The sequence below is a fragment of the Myotis nattereri genome, assembly GCF_964212035.1.
Source record: "Myotis nattereri genome assembly, chromosome: 4".
In the NCBI taxonomy this organism is placed as follows: domain Eukaryota; kingdom Metazoa; phylum Chordata; class Mammalia; order Chiroptera; family Vespertilionidae; genus Myotis; species Myotis nattereri.
Window position 1 is genome coordinate 100,065,219 of NC_138079.1, and position 20,118 is coordinate 100,085,336.

At 44.6% G+C, this 20,118-nt stretch overlaps 1 protein-coding gene across 3 annotated transcripts in view; it reads left to right on the plus strand.

Moving 5' to 3' along the window:
* Positions 1-20,118, plus strand: part of TRAP1 (TNF receptor associated protein 1) — a 71,535-nt gene that overhangs the window by 31,669 nt on the left and 19,748 nt on the right. Inside the window, exons 2-7 of one of the 3 annotated variants that reach the window (XM_081089221.1) lie at positions 10,802-10,966; positions 11,776-11,858; positions 13,627-13,767; positions 16,346-16,417; positions 18,223-18,383; positions 19,545-19,654. In XM_081089221.1, coding sequence (XP_080945347.1) covers positions 10,802-10,966; positions 11,776-11,858; positions 13,627-13,767; positions 16,346-16,417; positions 18,223-18,383; positions 19,545-19,654 — 732 coding nt within the window. Of the gene's footprint in view, positions 1-5,205; positions 5,300-10,801; positions 10,967-11,775; positions 11,859-13,626; positions 13,768-16,345; positions 16,418-18,222; positions 18,384-19,544; positions 19,655-20,118 lie in introns of all 3 variants that reach the window. The other 2 variants (XM_081089222.1, XM_081089223.1) reach the window with 2 other exon arrangements.

Genomic DNA, 20,118 nt, shown 5'->3' on the forward strand with positions numbered 1-20,118 from the left:
TCCACTGAGCCAAACCGGTTTCGGCTGTTTTCGTATTTTTTTTTTATTGATTTCAGAGAGGAAGGGAGAGGGAGAGAGAAATAGGAACATCAATGATGAGAGAGAATCATTGATTGGCTGCCACCTGCACGCCCCCTACTGGGGATCAAGCTCACAACCCAGGCATGTGGCCTTGACCAGAATCGAACCTGGGACCCTTCAATCTGCAGGCCGACACTCTATCCAGTGAGCCAAACCGGCTAGGGCTTTCTTTTGTTTTTGAATTCTTTTAGTTATAACTTCATATATTTTGAAGTTCTGTTATTAGGCAGATACATTTGTGATTTAGTTTTCCTGATGAATTGTATTTGTTTTTATCCTGAACTATCCTTTTTTTTCTGGTAATACTTTTTATTTTGAAGTCTCTTTCGTCTGCTATTAATATAGTCACTCCGGCCTTCTTATGTGTACTTTTTATATGGTATATCATTTCTATCTGTTGACTTTCAGAGTACCTATGTTTTTGCATTTAAAATAATTGTTTTGTAGACAGTATATAATTAGGTCTTGCTTTATCAGTTCTGACAATCCTTGCCTTATAATCAGCAATTAGTCTATTAACATAAAATGCAATTATTGATATTGTTGAATTTATCTCTACCATTTTTTTTTGTCCCTTATCATTTTTCCCCCTCTCTTCATCCTTTCTTGCCTTCTTTTGGATCAAGTAAATTTTTTTTGAGTTCTATATAAGTTTATCAAATGCTTTAAAATATATATACGTGTGTGTGTGTGTGTATATATATATATATAAAATTGATTTTTTTTTTTTACAGAGAGGAAGGAGAGGGATAGAGAGTTGGAAACATCCATGAGAGAGAAACATCAATCAGCTGCCTCCTGCACATCCCCTTCTGGGGATGTGACTGCAACCAAGGTACATGCCCTTGACTGGAATCGAACCTGGGACCCTTCAGTCCACAGGCCGACGCTCTAGCCATTGAGCCAAACTGGTCAGGGCTCGAAGGTTTTTGTTTTTTTTTTTAGCTATACCTTCTCTTTTTTAAAAAGTCGATTGTAGAGAGAGGAAGGGAGAGAAACATCGATTTGTTTTTCCATTTATTTATACATCTGAACTTTCTCCAAACATTTTCTTTCTTAAGTTCAGCAATTACTTCAGTAAGATTTGTTTTAAGAATATCAATACTCTACACATAAAGCACTTCACTTTCCACTTATGTGTCAAATAAAGATTTGTATTCCCTCAAAAATGTCTAAGTTCTTACCACTGGTGTGCTCAAACATTTTCACCCTATTATGTTTCAGGGCTTGTGTGAATAATTTTCTACTAAGGTATACTTATACTTACATCCTATCAAGAAACATCCAACTCCCTGAATACAAGGAAACAAAACAAGTAACAGAGAGGGCCATCGCTGAATGGTAAAAATATAGGACATAGCCCTGGCTGGTGTGGCTCAGTTGGTTGAACGTCCTGTGTACCAGAGGGTAGCTGGTTTGATTCCTGGTTAGGGCACATGCCTGGGTGGGTTGCAGGTTTGGTTTCAGTTGGGGTGTGTGCAGGAGTCAAGCCAATTGATGTTTCTCTCTCACATTGATGCTTCTCACTGTCTCTCTCTAAAATCAATAAAATCATATTTGAAAAATATATATAGTTCTGGCCAATGTGGCTCAGTTTGGTTGGGCATTGTCCCATGTACCAGGAAGTTGCTGGTTTGGTCAGGGGCACATGCAAGGTTGCAGGCTCAATCCCTGGTGGGGGGTTTGCAGAAGGCAGCTGATTGATGTTGCGCTCTCACATAGATGTTTCCCTCTCCCTCTCCCTTCCTCTAGAAATCAATAAACTATTCTTTTAAAAAAATTTATATATATACACACAGTATATTATCCCAAAACTATATACACACACTTTGAATAATTATAAAGGCATTGTTTATTAAAATACATTTCATTTTCAAAATTGAGCTGTCAGCTGTTAAAGTGTGTATACATTTTAAAAAATATATACGACATATATGATGATTCTCATTATTGATGTTTCCATTCCTCCTTCTCTCTTCCTCTCTGAAATCAATAAAAACATTTTTTTAAAGTGCATAACTTAAGATGCAGTTATGAAACAATATCATAGTAAGGACTATGGCTGATAGATGGTGATCTTTTTAAAAAGCAAAAGAAATACCCATTCTTGTTTTTAAACATGTTTTTATTGATTTTAGAGAGATGGGGGAAGGAAGAGGAGAGGCAGAGAGAGAGAGAACCATTGATTGGCCGCCTCCTGGGGCGAGCCCACAACCCAGGCATGTGCTCTGACAGGGAATTGAACCGGCAACCTCTTGGTGCATGAGATGTTGCTCAACCAACTGAGCTACACCTGCCAGAACCGCATTGTGTTTCAACTCATTTGGCGGTTCCTACAGGCAGTTGCATTTTTAATTGCTGCTTACTAGTAAAAAAAAAAAAAAAAAAAAAAAAAGGCCTTGTAGGACCACTAACACTGTCTGTTGGCTGACCTAATATTCTTCTGCTTGAGCATAGTGGTGTTTATGCCGATAAAACGTTCCATGATTGTAAAAAGAGCTGCTTTCCTACTAGATGCTTTGTCTTCCTCCAAAATGTGGATGTTCTTGTCTTGAAAAAGTTGGATACTAAGAAATATAAGCTTGTTAATTTGGTAACATAAGCTATACATTAACAAAAAGTTAATAGTAGAAGAAATACCACAAGTTGGCTTATAGCAGAAATTTTAAATAAGCAGCATAGAAAATAAGTGATCTGAATTTATAGTAGGGAGAGATTATTGTCAACTCGGGGGACAGGAGACTTGATGGAAGAGAGGCCTCACACTGGGCCTGGAGCAGTTCAGGTGGGAAGATAGGATGTGGTTGCAGGTAGAGGAAAGAGCATGAGCACCAGCAGGTGTGTGTCTGTGTGTGTGTATGTCTGTGTGTCTGTGTGTTTTGTGAAATTCAAATTATTAGTGCTTCCCATTTCGTGTAACCCCAAACCACTGAATAGATTAACATTGTGACATTGTAGCCTGACACTGAGGTTTGTGGTTTTCTCATAGGGTGTAGAGGAAACATGAAGACAGATACTGTGCACAGAGTGTGTTTGTATCTGGCTCAGGCAGATTTATTGCATTATTGGTTTATTCTTAAAGCCATTGTAGAAAGTTCAATTAACCTGAAATCAAACCTGTTCTTAATAGTGCTCTTGCTTAATCTAATCTTGGAATTATGTTGAAAAGTCTTCAAATCCTGGTTGGAAATATAGATTGCTTATTTTTTCCCCTTTCCCAAACTATGAGGACTTCCATTACTCCCATTATAAACAACATATTAAATCCTTTTAAAAGTATTCTGAGTACTAAGTGGAGGAAAACAAAAGATATAGGAAAAATAAAACAAGAGAAAATTGTTTAATATTGGAGTGACAAAGGCCTTTACAAACAAGACTAATTTCCTTAATATAGGGTGTCCCCAAAAATGTATACACACTTCGAATGATTATAAAGTCAGTGTTTATTAACATACATTTCATTTTCAGAATTTTAAAGAATCTTCAGAAATGAGTAAGTTTTTGTCAGTGTCTATTTTCAAACTGATGGAGCAGGCACTGCTGATAATGCCAAGCAATGGAATTGCAAACATCAAGAATCATTTAGTTTGGTATGTGTGTGCCCTTAATTATTGCTGGTCAACTATTGCCAGACTTGTACCATAAACTTTAGATTTTATGTATCCCCATAAAAAAGTCTAGTGGCTAAATTTTCTTTGTTTAAAGCTTAGTCTGGCTTTACCCATTATTTCAAATCAGTTAAACCTGCAAAGGAGTGAAAATTAAGTGAGTTATCAGCTGTCAAAGTGTATATACATTTTTTTGGAACATTTTATATATACATTTTGTATATACATTTTTTTTACCTTGTGTGTAAAGAGCGCTTACAAATCAATAAACAAAAGATAGAAAATGTGGTAGAAAAATGATCAGAGAATATCAACAGTCCATTAACAAAAAAAGACAAAATATTTTAAAATATGGATAGATGCTCAATATTGCTCATAAGATAAATGTAAATGAAATGTAAGTGCAATAACATTTTTACCTGACTGATAGGCAGAGATCCAAAAGTTTCATAGTAGCACTGTGTTGGCATGAGGTTGGGGTGGTACACACTCTCATACGTTGCTGGTGGGCATGTACGCTGCTACAGACTCTGTAGAGGGTGACTTGGCAGCACGGACCATATTTTAAACCAGACGTAACCCTGGACTAGATGTATACTACGGTGTAAACTTGTGCATAAGTGAAATGACACATGTATAAGAGTATTTCTAAAGCATTTTTTTTTTATTTTGAAACATTTTATTTTGAATTAATCTCCTACTTTACAGAAATGTTATAAAAATAGTACTCAGGATTCCCTCTCTTCACCTAGTTTCCCCTGACATTAATATCTTGCATAACTATTGTACAGCTATTGACAACTGAAATAACATTAAACAACACTGTTCAGTTATCTGCCGATTTTCTTTTAAGTTAGCCAGTGTTCCCATTGATTTCCTTATTTTGGTCCAGGAATCTACATTGCACTTAGTCATATTTCTTCAGTCCCCTCCAGTCTGTGATGGTTCCTCAGTCCGTGTTTGTCCTTCAGAACCTTGGTGCCTTTGACCATTTATTTTATAGGAGGTTCCATAATTTGGGTTTGTCTGATGTTTTCTTGTCATTAGATTGAGATACATTTTTGGCAAGAGCTTGACAAAAGGAAGGCCATGCCCGCTCACCACACCAGGAGTTGCAGGATGTTGACTCATTTCATTCCTGATGATGGTGATTGTGATCACTTAGTTAAGGGGTATTTGCTACTTTCTCCATGGTAAACTGGTTTTTCTCTTTAAAATCAATAAGTATCTTGTGGGGGCATAGTTTGAGATTATGCAAATATTCTGTTTCTGGTGGACCTTTAAATAGCCATCAACAATTTATACCTGTCACAACTATTACTATGCTTGCTTAATGGTGATGTCTATTCCATCATTCCTTATACATATATTAATTGCAGGTCTGCTGTAAGGAAGGCCCTTTCTCCACCCCTCCCATTTGTTTATTATTTATTTAAGTATGGACTAACAGGTACTTCTTTTATTTGTCAGTTTGCAGTCCATTACTTTCTTTATTCTGTTGCCTGGATTGTCCTAGATTTTGTTGTTGGGCACACCTTCCTGTAGGAGCCTGTGTCCTTCCGGCATGCCCCACCTCTTCTGCGTCCTTCATCACTTTCTGGCACCCCAAGGTATTCCAGGCTTAGCTTGTGTGTTTTCCAATGTCCTGATTCTGTTCAGCGGACAGTGGTATTTACAAACCAAGATCTGGTGCCAGGGAGGGTCACTGCTCACCCAGGTTTGCCCAAGATGAAGGTGCTTCCTGGGAGATACAACTTTCAGGTGGGCAGTTCCAGGATGGTCGCTCTCCCTGGTGCCAGGTGTGCCCATTGCTACTGGGGTGGATAGAGCATCGGCCCGCGGACTGAAGGGTCCCGATAGATTCGATTCCAGTCAAGGGCACATTCTAGTACCTTAGTTGCAGACTTGAACCCCAGCCATGGTCAGGGCTCATGTGGGAGGCAACTGATCAATGTGTTGATGTGTGTCTCTCACATCGATGTTTCTCTCTCTGTGTCTCTCCTCCCTTCCACTCTATAAAAATCAATGGAAAAATATCCTCAGGTGAGGGTTACCCAAACAAAAAACAAAGAAGAGGTAAATTTAGACACAGGATATGCACACAGGGAAGAGAGGGCAGTGTGATGACAGAGGCAGAGGTTGGAATGATGCACTTACAAGCCAGGAGCACCAAGGATTGTGGTTAACACCGGAAGCTTGGGAGAGGGGTGTGGACAAACTCTCGTAGAGCCTCCACAAGGAGTCAGCCCTGCTAACACCTTTATTTCGGCTTTCTGGCCCCCACAACGGTGGGAGAATGCATTTCTGTTGTATTCGTCCACCGGGTTTGTGGCATTTGGTTACACAGCCCTAGGAAATCGATACACACAATCTCATTAGTTTGTAGTTTATCCTTCCTGTGGGTTTTTTTTTTGCACAGATTAGTGGAAACAGATATTTTCCTGTATTCCTGTCTTTCTTCCATGAAGGGTAGCATGCAGTAGATAACACTTTGGAGCATTATTTTTTTTTTAATCATTTTTTTGTTGTTGTTAATTCTCACCTCAGGACATTTTCCCATTGATTTAAGAGAGTGGAAAGGAGGGGGAGAGACAGAGAGAAACATCGATGTAAGAGAGACACATCAATTGGGTGGTTGCCTTCTGCATGCACCCTGACCGGGGCCAGGGGTCGAGTCTGCAACTGAGGCATGTGCCCTTGACCCGAATGGAACCTACAGCCCTTCAGTCCACATGCCAATGCTCTACCCACCGAACCAAACTGGCTAGGGCTGGAACATTATTTATTTATTTTTTAACATTATTTTTAATAGTACAAAACCGGAAGCAGTTTGAACATTCATAAATTGAGCACTAGTACCCATCATAGTAGAACATTTTGTGTTTGTTAAAAAGAATAAGCAGCTCTCTGTAATGATTTGAAATGATCTCTAAGATGTGTACTTGATTAAAATATTTATACATGTAAGAATGGAAATTTTTAGAAAAAGTATGCCAGCCATATATCAAACATCATTACCCTCCCTGCCCCCCACCACGTATACACACTAATTTGGGGGCAGGTTTAGAGCAGGCAGTTATGGAGGTCTCAAAATACTAAGAGCCGTTAGCCTCTGAATTTTTCGATTTCCTCTGATTTCTGGTTTTCCTTGGGGTAGGGAAGGTTTTAGCTGAGAGGCAATGGGGGAATGCAACCTGTTCTTTTCTGAGGACCAAAAGATAGATGGCAAGGAAAGGACTCTGCTAGCAGAGCAAGGCAGGGCAGGAAGTGAGGATAAATGGTAAGCCCAGCCAGAGTGGCTCAAGTGGTTGAGTGTCGTCCTGTACACTAAAAGGTTGCCAGTTGGATTCCTGATTAGGGCACATACCTGGGTTTGTTCCCGTCAGGCTCATACAGAAAGCAACAGATCAATGTTGTGAGCACTCTCTGAGCATGTCCTTGAATGAGGATTAAGAAAAAAAAGATTGCCCTAGCCAGTATGGCTCAATGGTTGGATCGTCAGTCTGTGCACAGAAGGGTTTTGGGTTCAATTCCCAGTCAAAGGCATGTACCTGGGTTGCAGGTTTCACCCCCGGCCCTGGTCGGGGTGATGCCTCTCTCACATCAGTGTCTTGGTCTGTATCCCTCTCCCACTCCCTCTTTCCCTTCCACTCTCTCTAAAAATCAATGGAAAAAATATTCTCAGGTGAGGATTAATAAACCAATAACAAAAGACTAATTCAGTAAATTCTGCTTTTATGCAAATGGAGTGGATCAAGAATACTCCAAATAAATTCACCAGTGAGGAAAACCAGCATCTCTTCTTGAGGGTGTGAAATCTAATGTTTGGGGTGTCAAAGTGCTCCCTATTTGTCAAGATCGAGCTTGATGGTATGTGGAGAGGAGGGCAGAGGCACCTCCAGTGCTGGTTACCATACAGGTAGGGGCACAAGGTGTATGGAGGATGTTAGCAGACCTGCTGGGTTGGGGCTTCTGGAAGGAGGTAGAATTCTATTGGTTTGTGGAGTGGTTTGGTGGAGGGCCTGGAATACCACCCTGAAGCATTTAGAGTTGACAAGGTTGCATTCAGGAATAAATCCTCCAAAATTGGGGAAGTAAGATGGAATTGGTGTCAGAAGATGAATGTGTAGAAATTTAGGGGATGCATTGGGGAGAATGTTGTGTAGGAGACGAGCTCGAAGGTAGGCAGGGACAAGGGACTGGACAGGGGCGGACTGCCCACGTGGCTGGAGGGGATAGGGGCCGTGGTAAATGCTACCTAATGTCTCTACTGGAAGAAGACTTGGGAAGACTGCACCTCTGCCCTTCCCTTTGGCCAGGTAGAGGGAGTGGTTGCCAGGTGGAAGCGGGTAAGGAATATTAGATGAAATGCTGCGGTCCAACCCCAGCAGGTCCAGGGGTTCCCAAAGGCGTAGACGGAGTCGGCGAAGAAGGAAGGACACGGAGACAGTGTTCAGTTGATCAGCAGCCTAGCCAGGATCTCCAGCCAGGATCTCCAGCGAAGTTCTGGTCTGGATCTCCAGAGAGGTTCTGCTTCAGATCTCCAGCCAGGTTCTGTGTCCATGTTCTCTTGCTAGGTTCTCCAGCCAGGTTCTGTAGCCATGTTCCCTCGCTAGGTTCTCCAGCCAGGTTCTGTCCAGGTTCTAGTCAGGTTCTCTTGCCAATTTCTGTAGTCAGGTTCAGTCCAGGATCTTTTGCCATGTTCTCTCCAGCGAAGTTCTTCTGTCTCTAGGTTCTAGGTAGGTTCTGTCTTCTTGGTTCTGTCTTAGTTCTGTCTCTCGCTGTCTTGTTACATCTGTATTTATACCAGTTGATTCAATCCTATCAATCTCTATTACAAAGGTTAGGGCGTTTCTTACTTCCATTCCAGGGAGTAAAGATTATGTAGCTTAAGCATGATTGTTCGTAGTTAAAGTGATTAATTACCCGCCTGGCACTTAGTTAAGAGGTTTTATTCCCTCCCTAACTTCAGGGGAAAATCCCTACCTGGGGAAACAACCTTTCTCAGAGACCTTGGTTAAAACACATAGTGCCAAGAAGGTGAGCAAACATATTAAGAACAGTATGCCATATATGCCAGGTCCCTTGAAACAGCAAGAATGGACCGGCTCCCGGCAATGAAAGAATGTCTAAAATGCTGTCAGTGTTTGCTGAAATGAGGAGGTCTTCTCTTCTGGAGGACCTCCTTCATCCTCCTCATTTTAGTGGCTCCGACCTCAGTCTGTCTGGATCACAGTGTTTCATGTAGAATTTAAATCCAGATCCCATCCTGAAGTGAACTTGGGTCTGACGTCCCTCAGACATTGCTTCTTTATCCCACTCTCACTGGTTTTGTCCCTGGAGTCTAACTGTGCTTTTAGGCAGAGGGCCCCCACCTTTGGTGGGAAACGTGCTCATGTCTCCAAATGTGTCCAGGAGTGCTGTTCCTGGTGGGAAGAGCTCACCGTGGGCTCTTTGCCTGGGGTGGGGGGCTGGCTGGGAGCTCAGGGACTTCAGCTCCCCTGGCCTGGTGCAGAGCAGCCCTCTAACCAAGTATCTTTTACTTCCAGAAGAAAGAGATACCCCGGGTTTTTTGTTTGTTTATTTGTTTTGCTCCTTTTTTTTTTTTTAAAGCTCTATGGGTAAAGTAAACACTGAGATCAGGCACAGAGAATTAAAAATTTAGACTGGAAATTGAGTATTTTTTGAGTTGGGATAGATTTTTTAAAAATATATTTTATTGATTTTTCAGAGAGAGGACGAGAGAGGGATAGAGAGCTAGAAACATCGATGAGAGAGAAACATCGATCAGCTGCCTCCTGCACACCCCCTACCGGGGACGTGCCCACAACCAAGGTACATGACCCTGACCGGAATCGAACCCGGGACCCTTCAGTCCGCAGGCCAACGCTCCATCCACTGAGCCAAACTGGTCAGGGCGGGATAGATGTTTTTAAAGTATTCTGCACAGAGGTAATGGCTAAGGCCATGTTATTTATAAATCCAGGAATAAGCTAAAAAAAAGTGAACTTTGTATACCTTGTAGGCATGTGGAAGTTGATGTGTTGATTTTTTTTTTTTTTAAATATATTTTATTGATCTTTCACAGAGAGGAAGGGAGAGAGACAGAGAGTCAGAAACATCGATGAGAGAGAAACATCGACCAGCCGCCTCCTGCACATCCCCCACCGGGGATGTGCCCGCCACCCAGGTACATGCCCTTGACCGGAATCGAACCTGGGACCTTTCAGTCCGCAGGCCGACGCTCTATCCGCTGAGCCAAACCGGTTTCGGCTGATGTGTTGATTTTAAAAGCACAAGGTTATTTCTGGACCTTCTGTCAGGCACCGTTCAGCAAGGTCTAGACTTCCACTCGGAGGGTCTTGCATGTCTGACCCGTGTCCTTGAAAGCACTGGCCATGAAGCACAGACCGACTGATGCCAGTGCCCAGCTGGTGGTCCTGGAGTTGGTGCGGGACACTGTCCTGGGGCTGGAGTGAGGATTGATTCCCGCCAGGTCCAGTGGAGGTGTCCACTTGTGTTCGTAGCATCTGTCCGCCGGGCCGGGGACACCAGCATATGACGGGTTTCCCATCTTCCTTTGCGGTGGTTCCTGGGGCCACTGTGCTGAGCAGTTACAGAAAGGGTGAGAGAGTGAGGCCCCTTCCTGAGGTAGAAGAGATCCCTCGCTACTTCTCATTTTTCAGTACACCAATTAAAAAACTGACAGTTTCAGACAAAAAGGAAAAGAAAGGAATCCACAAAGATCCGTTAGAAGAGGAGACTGTCTCAGAATATCAACATTAAACATTCGGACTCCTCTCAGGGGGACATATTTTCTACTGTTTTCATTGCAGTTAAAGTGAGGAAGGCCGGCCTGTCCTTGTCCAGGCTCCTGTGGGGGCTGTGAGCACTGAGGGATGAGGGATGTTTGAGTTGGGGACTTGATACAAGATCTCACTGGGGGGGTGTGGGAAGTGGCGCCCCGTGGCCCTGTCTGCCTCCGGAATTCTGCCCGAGTTCCGATACTTCCTGGTATTTGACTCGGGTGAGGATGTTACCAAATAAGTTGGTGACCACATTAGGCCATCTGTTCCCGAGGGCTTATTCTTTGTGCGTGTTTGTCTTTTCAGGAAAACCAGTTCTGTGTCCTTGGAGAGCCCCGGTCCAGTCCAGTTGCCCCAGGCGAAACCTGGCTTTGAGCTTCCACATTGCACGTCCATTCAGCTCGCAAGCTGCAGAGGACCAGAAGGAGGAGCCTCCACATTCCATCATTAGCAGCACAGAGACCGTACAGGGTACTGCATTCAGCTGTGGTGGGGTCTGGGCAGGCTTAGCTCCTGGCTGGCTGGTGGGGGCAGGTTTTTGAGGTGGAAGTAATGATCGATGGAACCACCCACTCGCTTCAGACACAGGAAGGTCTTGGTTGGAGGGAGCAGTTCCTCAAAACAATGAATGTGTCCTCCGAACTCCCGACTTTCATTCTGGTGTATTGCCCCCTCTAGTGGTCACCCATGGGTTTGCGACGGGGCACCTTCTAAATAATGATTCATGGCACATCTGTTAATAATCATGGAAGCCAGGAGGAAACTCATTATTGGCCTGGCCCATGCAGGACCACACGCTGAAGTTGTCCTTTCATTCCTAAGAAGTGTCGAGAAGCAGTCCTAGAGCCAGTCCCAAAGTGGATCCATTTCTGGCTTTCAAATGAGACAACAGAACCTTTGATGTTTAGGTTAAGAGACTGAGATTTTCTTGTTATTCTGCTTCATAAGTAATTAATTTGGAAACCAGTGTTTTGAAGACTGGAGTCCAGGGTCTGGTTGTTGAGCCAGGCCGATTCTCATGACTGGACACGTTGGGAAGTACATGCGGGTGAGAGTTGTCTTCCTTTGCCCCTTTCTGTGGAGAAGGAGGCCCCACTAGGTTTGTTCTGCTCCTGAGATCCTGCCATAGAGCCCCAGAGAATTGGTTTCTTTCTTCTTTATTTTCTCTGGCAAAATGTTTAAAATCCATTACCTTAAACATTCTTTTGAATGGTGTGTAGCATATTCTTCCACGAAAATAGAAATTAAACTTTATTGCTGTGTCTGTGATTCATTACTAGGTTCTGTTTCCAAACATGAGTTCCAGGCTGAGACAAAGAAGCTTCTGGACATTGTTGCCCGTTCCTTGTACTCAGAAAAAGAGGTGCGGTACCTTCAGTCACTCCTAGCATTGCAAGGGTTTTTTTTGTTTGTTTGTTTTTTTTGCAAAACTGTTTTTATACTATTCTGGGGGAGATGCCAGATAGTATATTAGCTGTGAGAATGCACTAAATTTAGACAGATCCTAATCTTAGTTACCAGCCAAAGTATTTTTGCCAAAATCTGCTTGGGTAAATATATCTAGATGATTCTTTGGGCCAATTGACTCTGGAAAGTAATTAATTTTGCTGGTAATTGAAAAGCCCCTTTTCTCATCAACTGTTATACTTCCTTCGTTCTAGAGGATCTCTTGGACTTCTGTGGAGTAGAGCAGGGAGGGGCTACTAAGGACCTTTTTGAGGAGATTAAAACTCATCTAGGGATGACAGGCCATGAAGAAATTAGAGAACAAAGAGGCCATCATTGTTTCCATGTTCATTATTACTAGATTGCAAAGAAGAATTTTGAAGAAGGGTAAAGCACCAACTTCCAAAGTTAAAAGGGACTTTTCAGGAAATATTCCCAGGTCTTGTGCTCATAAATATTATATTTATGTACCTTTTTGATGTCCAGCTTCTGTTCCCCTTGGGGGCCAGATCAGCCCACTATTCCCCTCCCCCGCCCCTGCCCCACCTGTGTGCTGGCTTCACTGTAAGTAGAAGGCCTGTTTGAGGGAAAGGTGCTCTTCAGACACTGGTGGCTGAGGGGGCCTGTGGCCCTTTTATTTATATATATATATATATATATATATATATATATATATATATATACACACACATACATACATACACACACATTGATTTCAGAGAGGAAGGGAGAGGGAGGGAGGGAGAGAGAGAGAAACACCATCAATGAGAGAGAATCATGCATCGGCTGCCTCCTGCACGCCCCCTAGTGGGGATCGAGTCCGCAACCCAGGCGTTTGCCCTTGACCAGAATTGAACCCGGGACCCTTCAGTCCACAGGCCGATGCTCTATCCACTGAGCAAAACTGGCCAGGGCCTGTGGCCCTTTTTTTCCTGAACATGGTAGGCCAGTTTTTGATGATCCTAGAGCAGTGGTCGGCAAACCGCGGCTTGCGAGCCACATGCAGCTCTTTGGCCCCTTGAGCGTGGCTCTTCCACAAAATACCACGTGCGGGCACACACCTACAGTGCGATTGAAACTTTGTGGCCCATGCGCAGAAGTCGGTTTTTGGAAAGGAGATAAATGAAACAAGTATACAAGACGAGTATGGGTGGGAGAGTTGGAAGGGGTCAACCTCAGCGAACGTACTTCAATCAGATTGAGGCCATCTTAGGAGTACCCTAATTAAGTTAATAACAATGTACCTACCTATATAGTTTAAGTTTAAAAAAGTTGGCTCTCAAAAGAAATTTCAATCGTACTGTTGATATTTGGCTCTGTTGACTAATGAGTTTTCCGACCACTGTCCTAGAGTAAATGAAGCCAAAGCCAGAGAGTCTTTCTTCAGTGAGTAGGAGAAAGATATTTGCGAAATATTTTGTCATCCCTGGGCAAGAGATGGGAAAGAAGTGGTTTCTCAGAGGGTTTTTCTTAAATTTTTAGTTAACAGATTGACACCTAACTTCAGGCTTGATTTTCAGGAGGAACAATCAGTAGAGTGAGAGGGTACTGTATAAAGCTGTGGGAAGTCTTTATGGTTAAAAACTGAATATTCTGTGGCAATTCTCTCCTCCTCTTAGCAGTTGCTGCAGATGCTGCTAACCAATAGGTCCTGCATTGTTAGCATCTTATGTTCATTCCTGCAGGTGTTTATTCGGGAGCTGATCTCCAATGCTAGCGATGCCTTGGAAAAGCTGCGTCACAAGCTGGTGTCTGAAGGCCAGACGCTGCCAGAAATGGAGATTCACTTGCAGACGGACACGGAGAGAGGCACCATCACAATCCAGGTACCTCCTCCTGCGTCCTGACGGGTGGCCGCCTCCCTGCCTCTTGTGCTGATGCCACTGAGGTGACGGGAGGTGGTCCTCTTCGCTCACTGGGGGAGAGGAGACGGACCTGCCCGTTTGTTACGCCTCTAGGCCCCAAGGGTTGTGCTGACCATCTTTACAGCTATAATAACTCTTGTTTAATATACAACCACAACACTTGTTCAATGTAGAAAGTTTGGAAAACACAAATAAGTAGAAAAGGAGGAAATTTAAAATAACCCATCTGTCTATTTAGGTTTTTGGTATCTGTGCATTTGTTTACATGTCTAAACATTTTTAAACTACATTATTTTTTAAGGTACTCTTCACATTTTTTCATACTTTTATTGAATTTATCTGGGGGTTACATTGGTTAATAAAATTATATAGGTTTCACTGTTAAATTTTTATTGCGCACTCTTCATTTTTGGAAAATTAAATTTATTGGGGTGACATTGGTCAACATGATTATATAGGTTTCAGGTGTGGGTTTCTATGTTACAAGATTTGTATATTGCATCATTGTTGGGGTTTTTTTAAATCCTCACTTGAGGATATGTTTTTCATTGATTCCAGAGAGAGAGAGATCGACCGACGTGAGAAAGAAATATTGATTGGTTGCCTCCCGTATGTGCCCTAACCAGGTATTGAACCTGCAACCTGGACATGTGCCCTGACAGGGAATCGAACCCAAGACCCTTCGGTGCATGGAATGATGCTCTAACTAACTGAGCCACACTGGCCAGGGCCTCAACTGTTGTTGTTCATTTGTAAAGCATATTTTCCCATGCACCTATATTCTGTAGTACTATTTTTAATCTTATCCTGCTCTTTGAATTAACAGGCTTGCTTTTGATGAAGCAATACTTTTGGTTGCTGTTGTAACCTTTTGAAAATTTTAAGGTCAAAAAGAAAGGCAAAGAAGGTTTATCAGGCAGTGTACCGAAGGGGACATTATGATCCCGAAAAAGCTGCTTCAGAACCTGTCATCCAGAGTCATGGTGGAATTTTGGGGTGTGCTTCTATGTGGGGGTGGCAGGATGTGCCTCAGTGGGGCTCTAAGTGGGCATTTTTCTTTAGGCTTCCTGCCTCCACCACGTACACTGGCTCACCTGCTCAGGACTTTGCTGTAGGCGTCTTTTGTGTGCTCTTGTTTACTTATTCTCTCTGGTCTCTATGTGTGTGCTTGTCTTTGTTGTTGTTTTAATAAGATTAATTGAGGTATGATTTACATATAATAAAATTCACCAGTTCAGTTCATTGATTTTTGACCAGTGTACACTTTCTTTTCTGTGGAGTAGAGCAGGGAGGGGCTACTAAGGACCTTTTTGAGGAGATTAAAACTCATCTAGGGATGACAGGCCATGAAGAAATTAGAGGACAAAGAGGCCATCATTGTTTCCATGTTCATTATTACTAGATTGCAAAGAAGAATTTTGAAGAAGGGTAAAGCACCACTTCCAAAGTTAAAAGGGACTTTTCAGGAAATATTCCCAGGTCTTGTGCTCATAAATATTATATTTATGTACCTTTTTGACGTCCAGCTTCTGTCCCCTTGCGGGTCAGATCAGCCCACTTCTCCCCTCCCCCGCCCCTGCCTCACCTGTGTGCTGGCCTCACTGTAAGTGGAAGGCCTGTTTGAGGGAAAGGTGCTCTTCAGACACTGGTGGGATAGGAAAGAAGTGGTTTCTGAGAGGGTTCTTCTTAAATTTTTAGTTATCAGATTGACACCTAACTTCAGGCTTGGGTGCAGTCTGTGGCTTGTCTTTTTATTTTCTTAGGTGGCTTTTGAAAAGCAGACATTTTTAATTTTAATGAAGTCCAGTTTATCACTTTTCTCTTTCGTGCTTCATGCTTTTAGTGACCTAACTAAGAAATGTCTATCTGTTCCAAAGTTATATTCTCCTATATTTCCCTCTAAAGTGTTACAATCTTAGCTCTTACACTTGGGTCCGTGATCCATTTTTTTTTTTTAAATATATTTTATTGATTTTTTACAGAGAGGAAGGGAGAGAGATAGAGAGTTAGAAACATCGATGAGAGAGAAACACCGATCAGCTGCCTCCTGCACATCTCCCACTGGAGATATGCCCGCAACCCAGGTACATGCCCTTGACCGGAATCGAACCTGGGACCTTTCAGTCCGCAGGCTGACGCTCTATCCACTGAGCCAAACCGGTTTCGGCCGTGATCCATTTTTATGTGTGGTGTAAGTAAGGTCAGGGTTGAGATTAATGTTTGCATGTGGATATGCAGTGTTTTAGCACCATTTGGTTTTCATTTCTCCATGAAATTGTCTTGGAACCTTTGTTGAAAATCAAGTGACACTCCGCAGCTGTTTCTGGACCGGTTTTCTCTTTGGTCTATGAGTCTATTTTCTAGTGAGGTTTTCTCCTGAGGTATGGCTGGTATGACTAGAATTTGTCTTTTCTGATGACCATGTGCCATTTTCTGGGCCCTGCCTGGCAAGTGTAATTGATGCCACTTGTGACTCAGGGCTGTCCATACACCTGCCCAGGTGCCGGCACTCTGGTGCTTAGCGTCTCTCTCTCCTTAGGACACTGGCATTGGGATGACACAGGAGGAGTTGGTGTCCAACCTGGGAACAATCGCCAAGTCGGGGTCAAAGGTAAGCCTCTCAGTGTCCCTTCCTTCCTGTCCTTAAAAGGCAGCTCCCACTGGAGAGGGAGGTGCCAGCTCGCTCTGAACACCAGCTTCAGTAGGAATATTCTCTGGTGGGAGCTCCGTGTTGGTGCTATGGAACCACCATGTGACATGACTTCACTGTGTGATCAGGGGGACATCTGAGGAAGGTGCTATTATTTTATAGATGAAAAGGCTGAAATAAGTACTTTTGCATAGTTGGGAATTGACCGGCCCAAGGTTCAGAGTCTGTTGGTCTGAGTCTGGAATGTGCCATTCTGCCTCCTGAAGCTTTTCTCTGACTCATTTCTCAGTGAATACTTGAGCTGCGTAGGCTTGAGGCAAAGAGGGCAGGCACAAGTGAGTGTTCCTCCTCTCAGACAAGGATCACAAGAATAAATTTGCCTGCAGTGTCTGTAGGCAGGGTGGTCCTTCAGAAACCCTTTGTGGAGACAGGGTGCCCATTGCGGGTGGTTGATTGCTGTGCAACTTGAAGCCTATGAGGGGAGGCAGGTGTCAGCAGTCAAGGTGTCCTCCTCCAGCAGCTTTTGTGCCAGCCCAAGACAAAGGCTGGTGGCCCTTGGCTGTCTTTGTGCTTCTCCTTGGTGACCAAATGCTTCTGGTTTGTTTTGTGGGCCTAAGTGGTGCCTAAAATGGCACTTAGTGCCAAGTGCTTGAAAATAGTCTACTTACTGGTCCAAAGTGATTTACAGAAATTTCCACTTAAAAAAAAAAATATATATATATATATATATATATATATATATATATATATACACACACATACACACACAAATACATTTTTTTATTGATTTCAGAGAGGAGGGGAGAGGGAGAGGGAGAGAGAGAGAGAAGCATCAATGTTGAGAGAGTCATAGATCAGCTGCCTCCTGCACGCCCCACACTGGGGATCAAGCCTGCAACCTGGGCATGTGCCCTGACCGGGAATCGAACCCTGACCTCCTGGTTCATAGGTTGATGCTCAACCACTGAGCCACACCAGCAGGGCAGAAATTTTCACTTTTAAAAAACGTCTTTATTATAACCTGCTCTCCCCCCCCCCCCCTCCCCATTACATATATTGTATTTCTATCAAGGGAAGTCTGTGCTATCTCACTAGCTGCATGTGGCCATTTGGATTGAAATTAAATACAATTTAAAATTTAGTTCCTCAGTTGCACTAGTCAAAGGAGGTCATATAAAACATTTACATAATCGCAGAATGTTCAATTGGACAGTATTCATAGCAATATGAGTGCATTCATTTTGCTTGATTTTTAATCTTAGGAAATTTGATAACTTGAGTTATAATAGTTAAGTGCCCGGCGGTACGTCATACAAAGCATGTACTTGGTATGTACTGTTTCCCATGAAGCATGGAATCTAGGAGACATGCAGAAGACACATCTGGGCATGCGTGTCACACCACTTCACCTCCTAAACCTCAGAAGCTGCCACTCCCCCCTTTCCTGCAGGAAGGATGTGTGCACTCACTCACACTGCCCTTCCTCACTCCGGGGGGTGTGGCCCATGGCGACAGGCAGAGTTACAAGCCCTAGCAAGCAGATACAGAACCAGTCCCCTTGCTGCCCAGCTTGGGGTCTTTGGGCAACTCACTGTACTGCTCCATGGCATTGTTCTCGGGGGGTAAAATGGGGGTAAAATGGGTGGTGTGTTTGTCTGGTGGATGAAATGGTATCTTAGCCATTAGAGGGACGCACATAGGGAGGCGCAGCGTTCCTCCTCTCTTGGGGGTGAAGCCCTCCCCCTGACCAGCCTTTGCCCCCACAGGCCTTCCTGGACGCGCTGCAGAACCAGGCAGAGGCCAGCAGCAAGATCATTGGCCAGTTTGGAGTGGGTTTCTACTCCGCTTTCATGGTGGCCGACAGAGTTGAGGTCTATTCCCGCTCAGCCAGCCCGGACAGCCCAGGTTACCAGTGGCTTTCAGACGGGTAAGTGACAGCAGCGTCCCTGAGTCATACACAAGGACTGCCCCCTGCCCTGGGACCACCGCAGCTCAGTGTCACCTGAATTCAGCCGAACCGTTGCCCTTCATTTGGAAAGTTAGATGCCCCCTCAGGAAATGCCTGCAGGCCTTTCCGGCCTTTTACAGGGAGCTGACCCTCCTGCTTTCTGATCCCAGTGGCCCCTGGTGTCTGCTTGGGCTCCAGGACTGTGCTCTGAGTGTAGACCGTCCCAGGCGAGGCTCCTTGGTTCATGGTTTGGCCATTCTCCTGGTGCCCCCTGGCCCTGGGCAGTGTCCGTGGACATTGTCCTGTGGGAGCCCCGTTTTGATTCCTCCTGACCCTGGAACTTCCACGTTTGACCCACGGGCCTGGCCCTGCTTTCCCGCCAGCACAGGACTCGGGTTTCCCCTCAGAGATGCTGGTTTTGCTCTCCAGTGTGCACTGGGGTTGTGTCTTACAGCTCAGTTAAGTGCATGTTCCAAGACTATCTAGAGACAGTATTTGTGGAAGATGGTACCTTGGCCGAATGTGAGCACTTGTTTCAGCAGGCCCCCAACTTCCTTCCGAACCCGCTTTCCCGACCGAGTCTTTGTCCACACGCAGGAGGCCGGCCGAGAGCACTGCGCATCTCCCTGTCACCATTTAGATTTCTGTTTTATTCCAAGAAAGCAGTGCTCAGAGTACACTTGGGCAAGGTAGCAACAAGGCAGCAACTTGTTGGGGGTTCAACCCCTCCTCTTTTTCTTCTAAAACAGTTTCTCTGCTCTTGAGGAGACCCCTGGCTTCTGCTAGAGGCTTAGACATGCAGTTAACAAGAGAGTTAGGGGTGGTCTCCAGGCCTCTGATTGCTCCCAGTGCCTGGCACAGCACCCCGGCCTCTCAGGTGGACATAAAGCTGGAGAGGTTGTGCTCCTGAGACCATGCCCTGGGAGCAGAAGGGCCCCCATCCCACCTGCAGCAGCCACTGTCCCCGACAGAAAGTTGCCGGTCTGGGGCTCTGCTGGGTAATAAAAGGCGGCACCTGGCCTCCCTTCTGTGTGTCAGCTTGGGATCTGCTGTGAAAACCCAGGGAGCGTCACTGACCTGCAGGTGGGGTTTGTCGGTAGTAACGTGCGGAATTGGCTCTCTCCCTCTCCTGTGCCTTAGCTCTGGGGTATTTGAAATCGCCGAAGCTTCAGGAGTTAGAACTGGAACCAAAATCATCATCCATCTCAAGTCAGACTGCAGAGAGTTTGCCAGCGAGGCCCGGGTTCGAGGTGAGCGGGAGCCTGGGCCTCTGGACATGTGGGTGGCAGCACCAGTCAGCGCGGCACCTCCTGCTGGCGTGTTTTAGGAGATCCTGTCAGGGTGGGAGTGTGCAGGGAACTCGGGCCAAGCTGGCAGGAGGGGTGTTTCTGGGCGTGGCTGCCTGGGCCCTCCGAGGACACACTCTGAGGACAGACTCCGGCTGATCCCGTGTGGAACCAGGAGGCAAGGTTAGCCTCCTGACTGCTGGCCAAGTCGGGTGCCATTCTCTCTCCTCCCTTCAGGCTGTGTGTGACTTCGGTCACTTGCACAGTCTTTGCATCACTCCCTGTGTTGTCAGCTATCGCTGGCCCTCCCACCTGGCCGGCCTGAGCCCAGGCTTCACTGAGAACCAGAGAGGGTGCTGCTGTGTGTGGTTTTCTCTGTCCACGTCTTACTAAACGCTGATCGCAGGTGCCGAGTGCTTTCCAGGTTC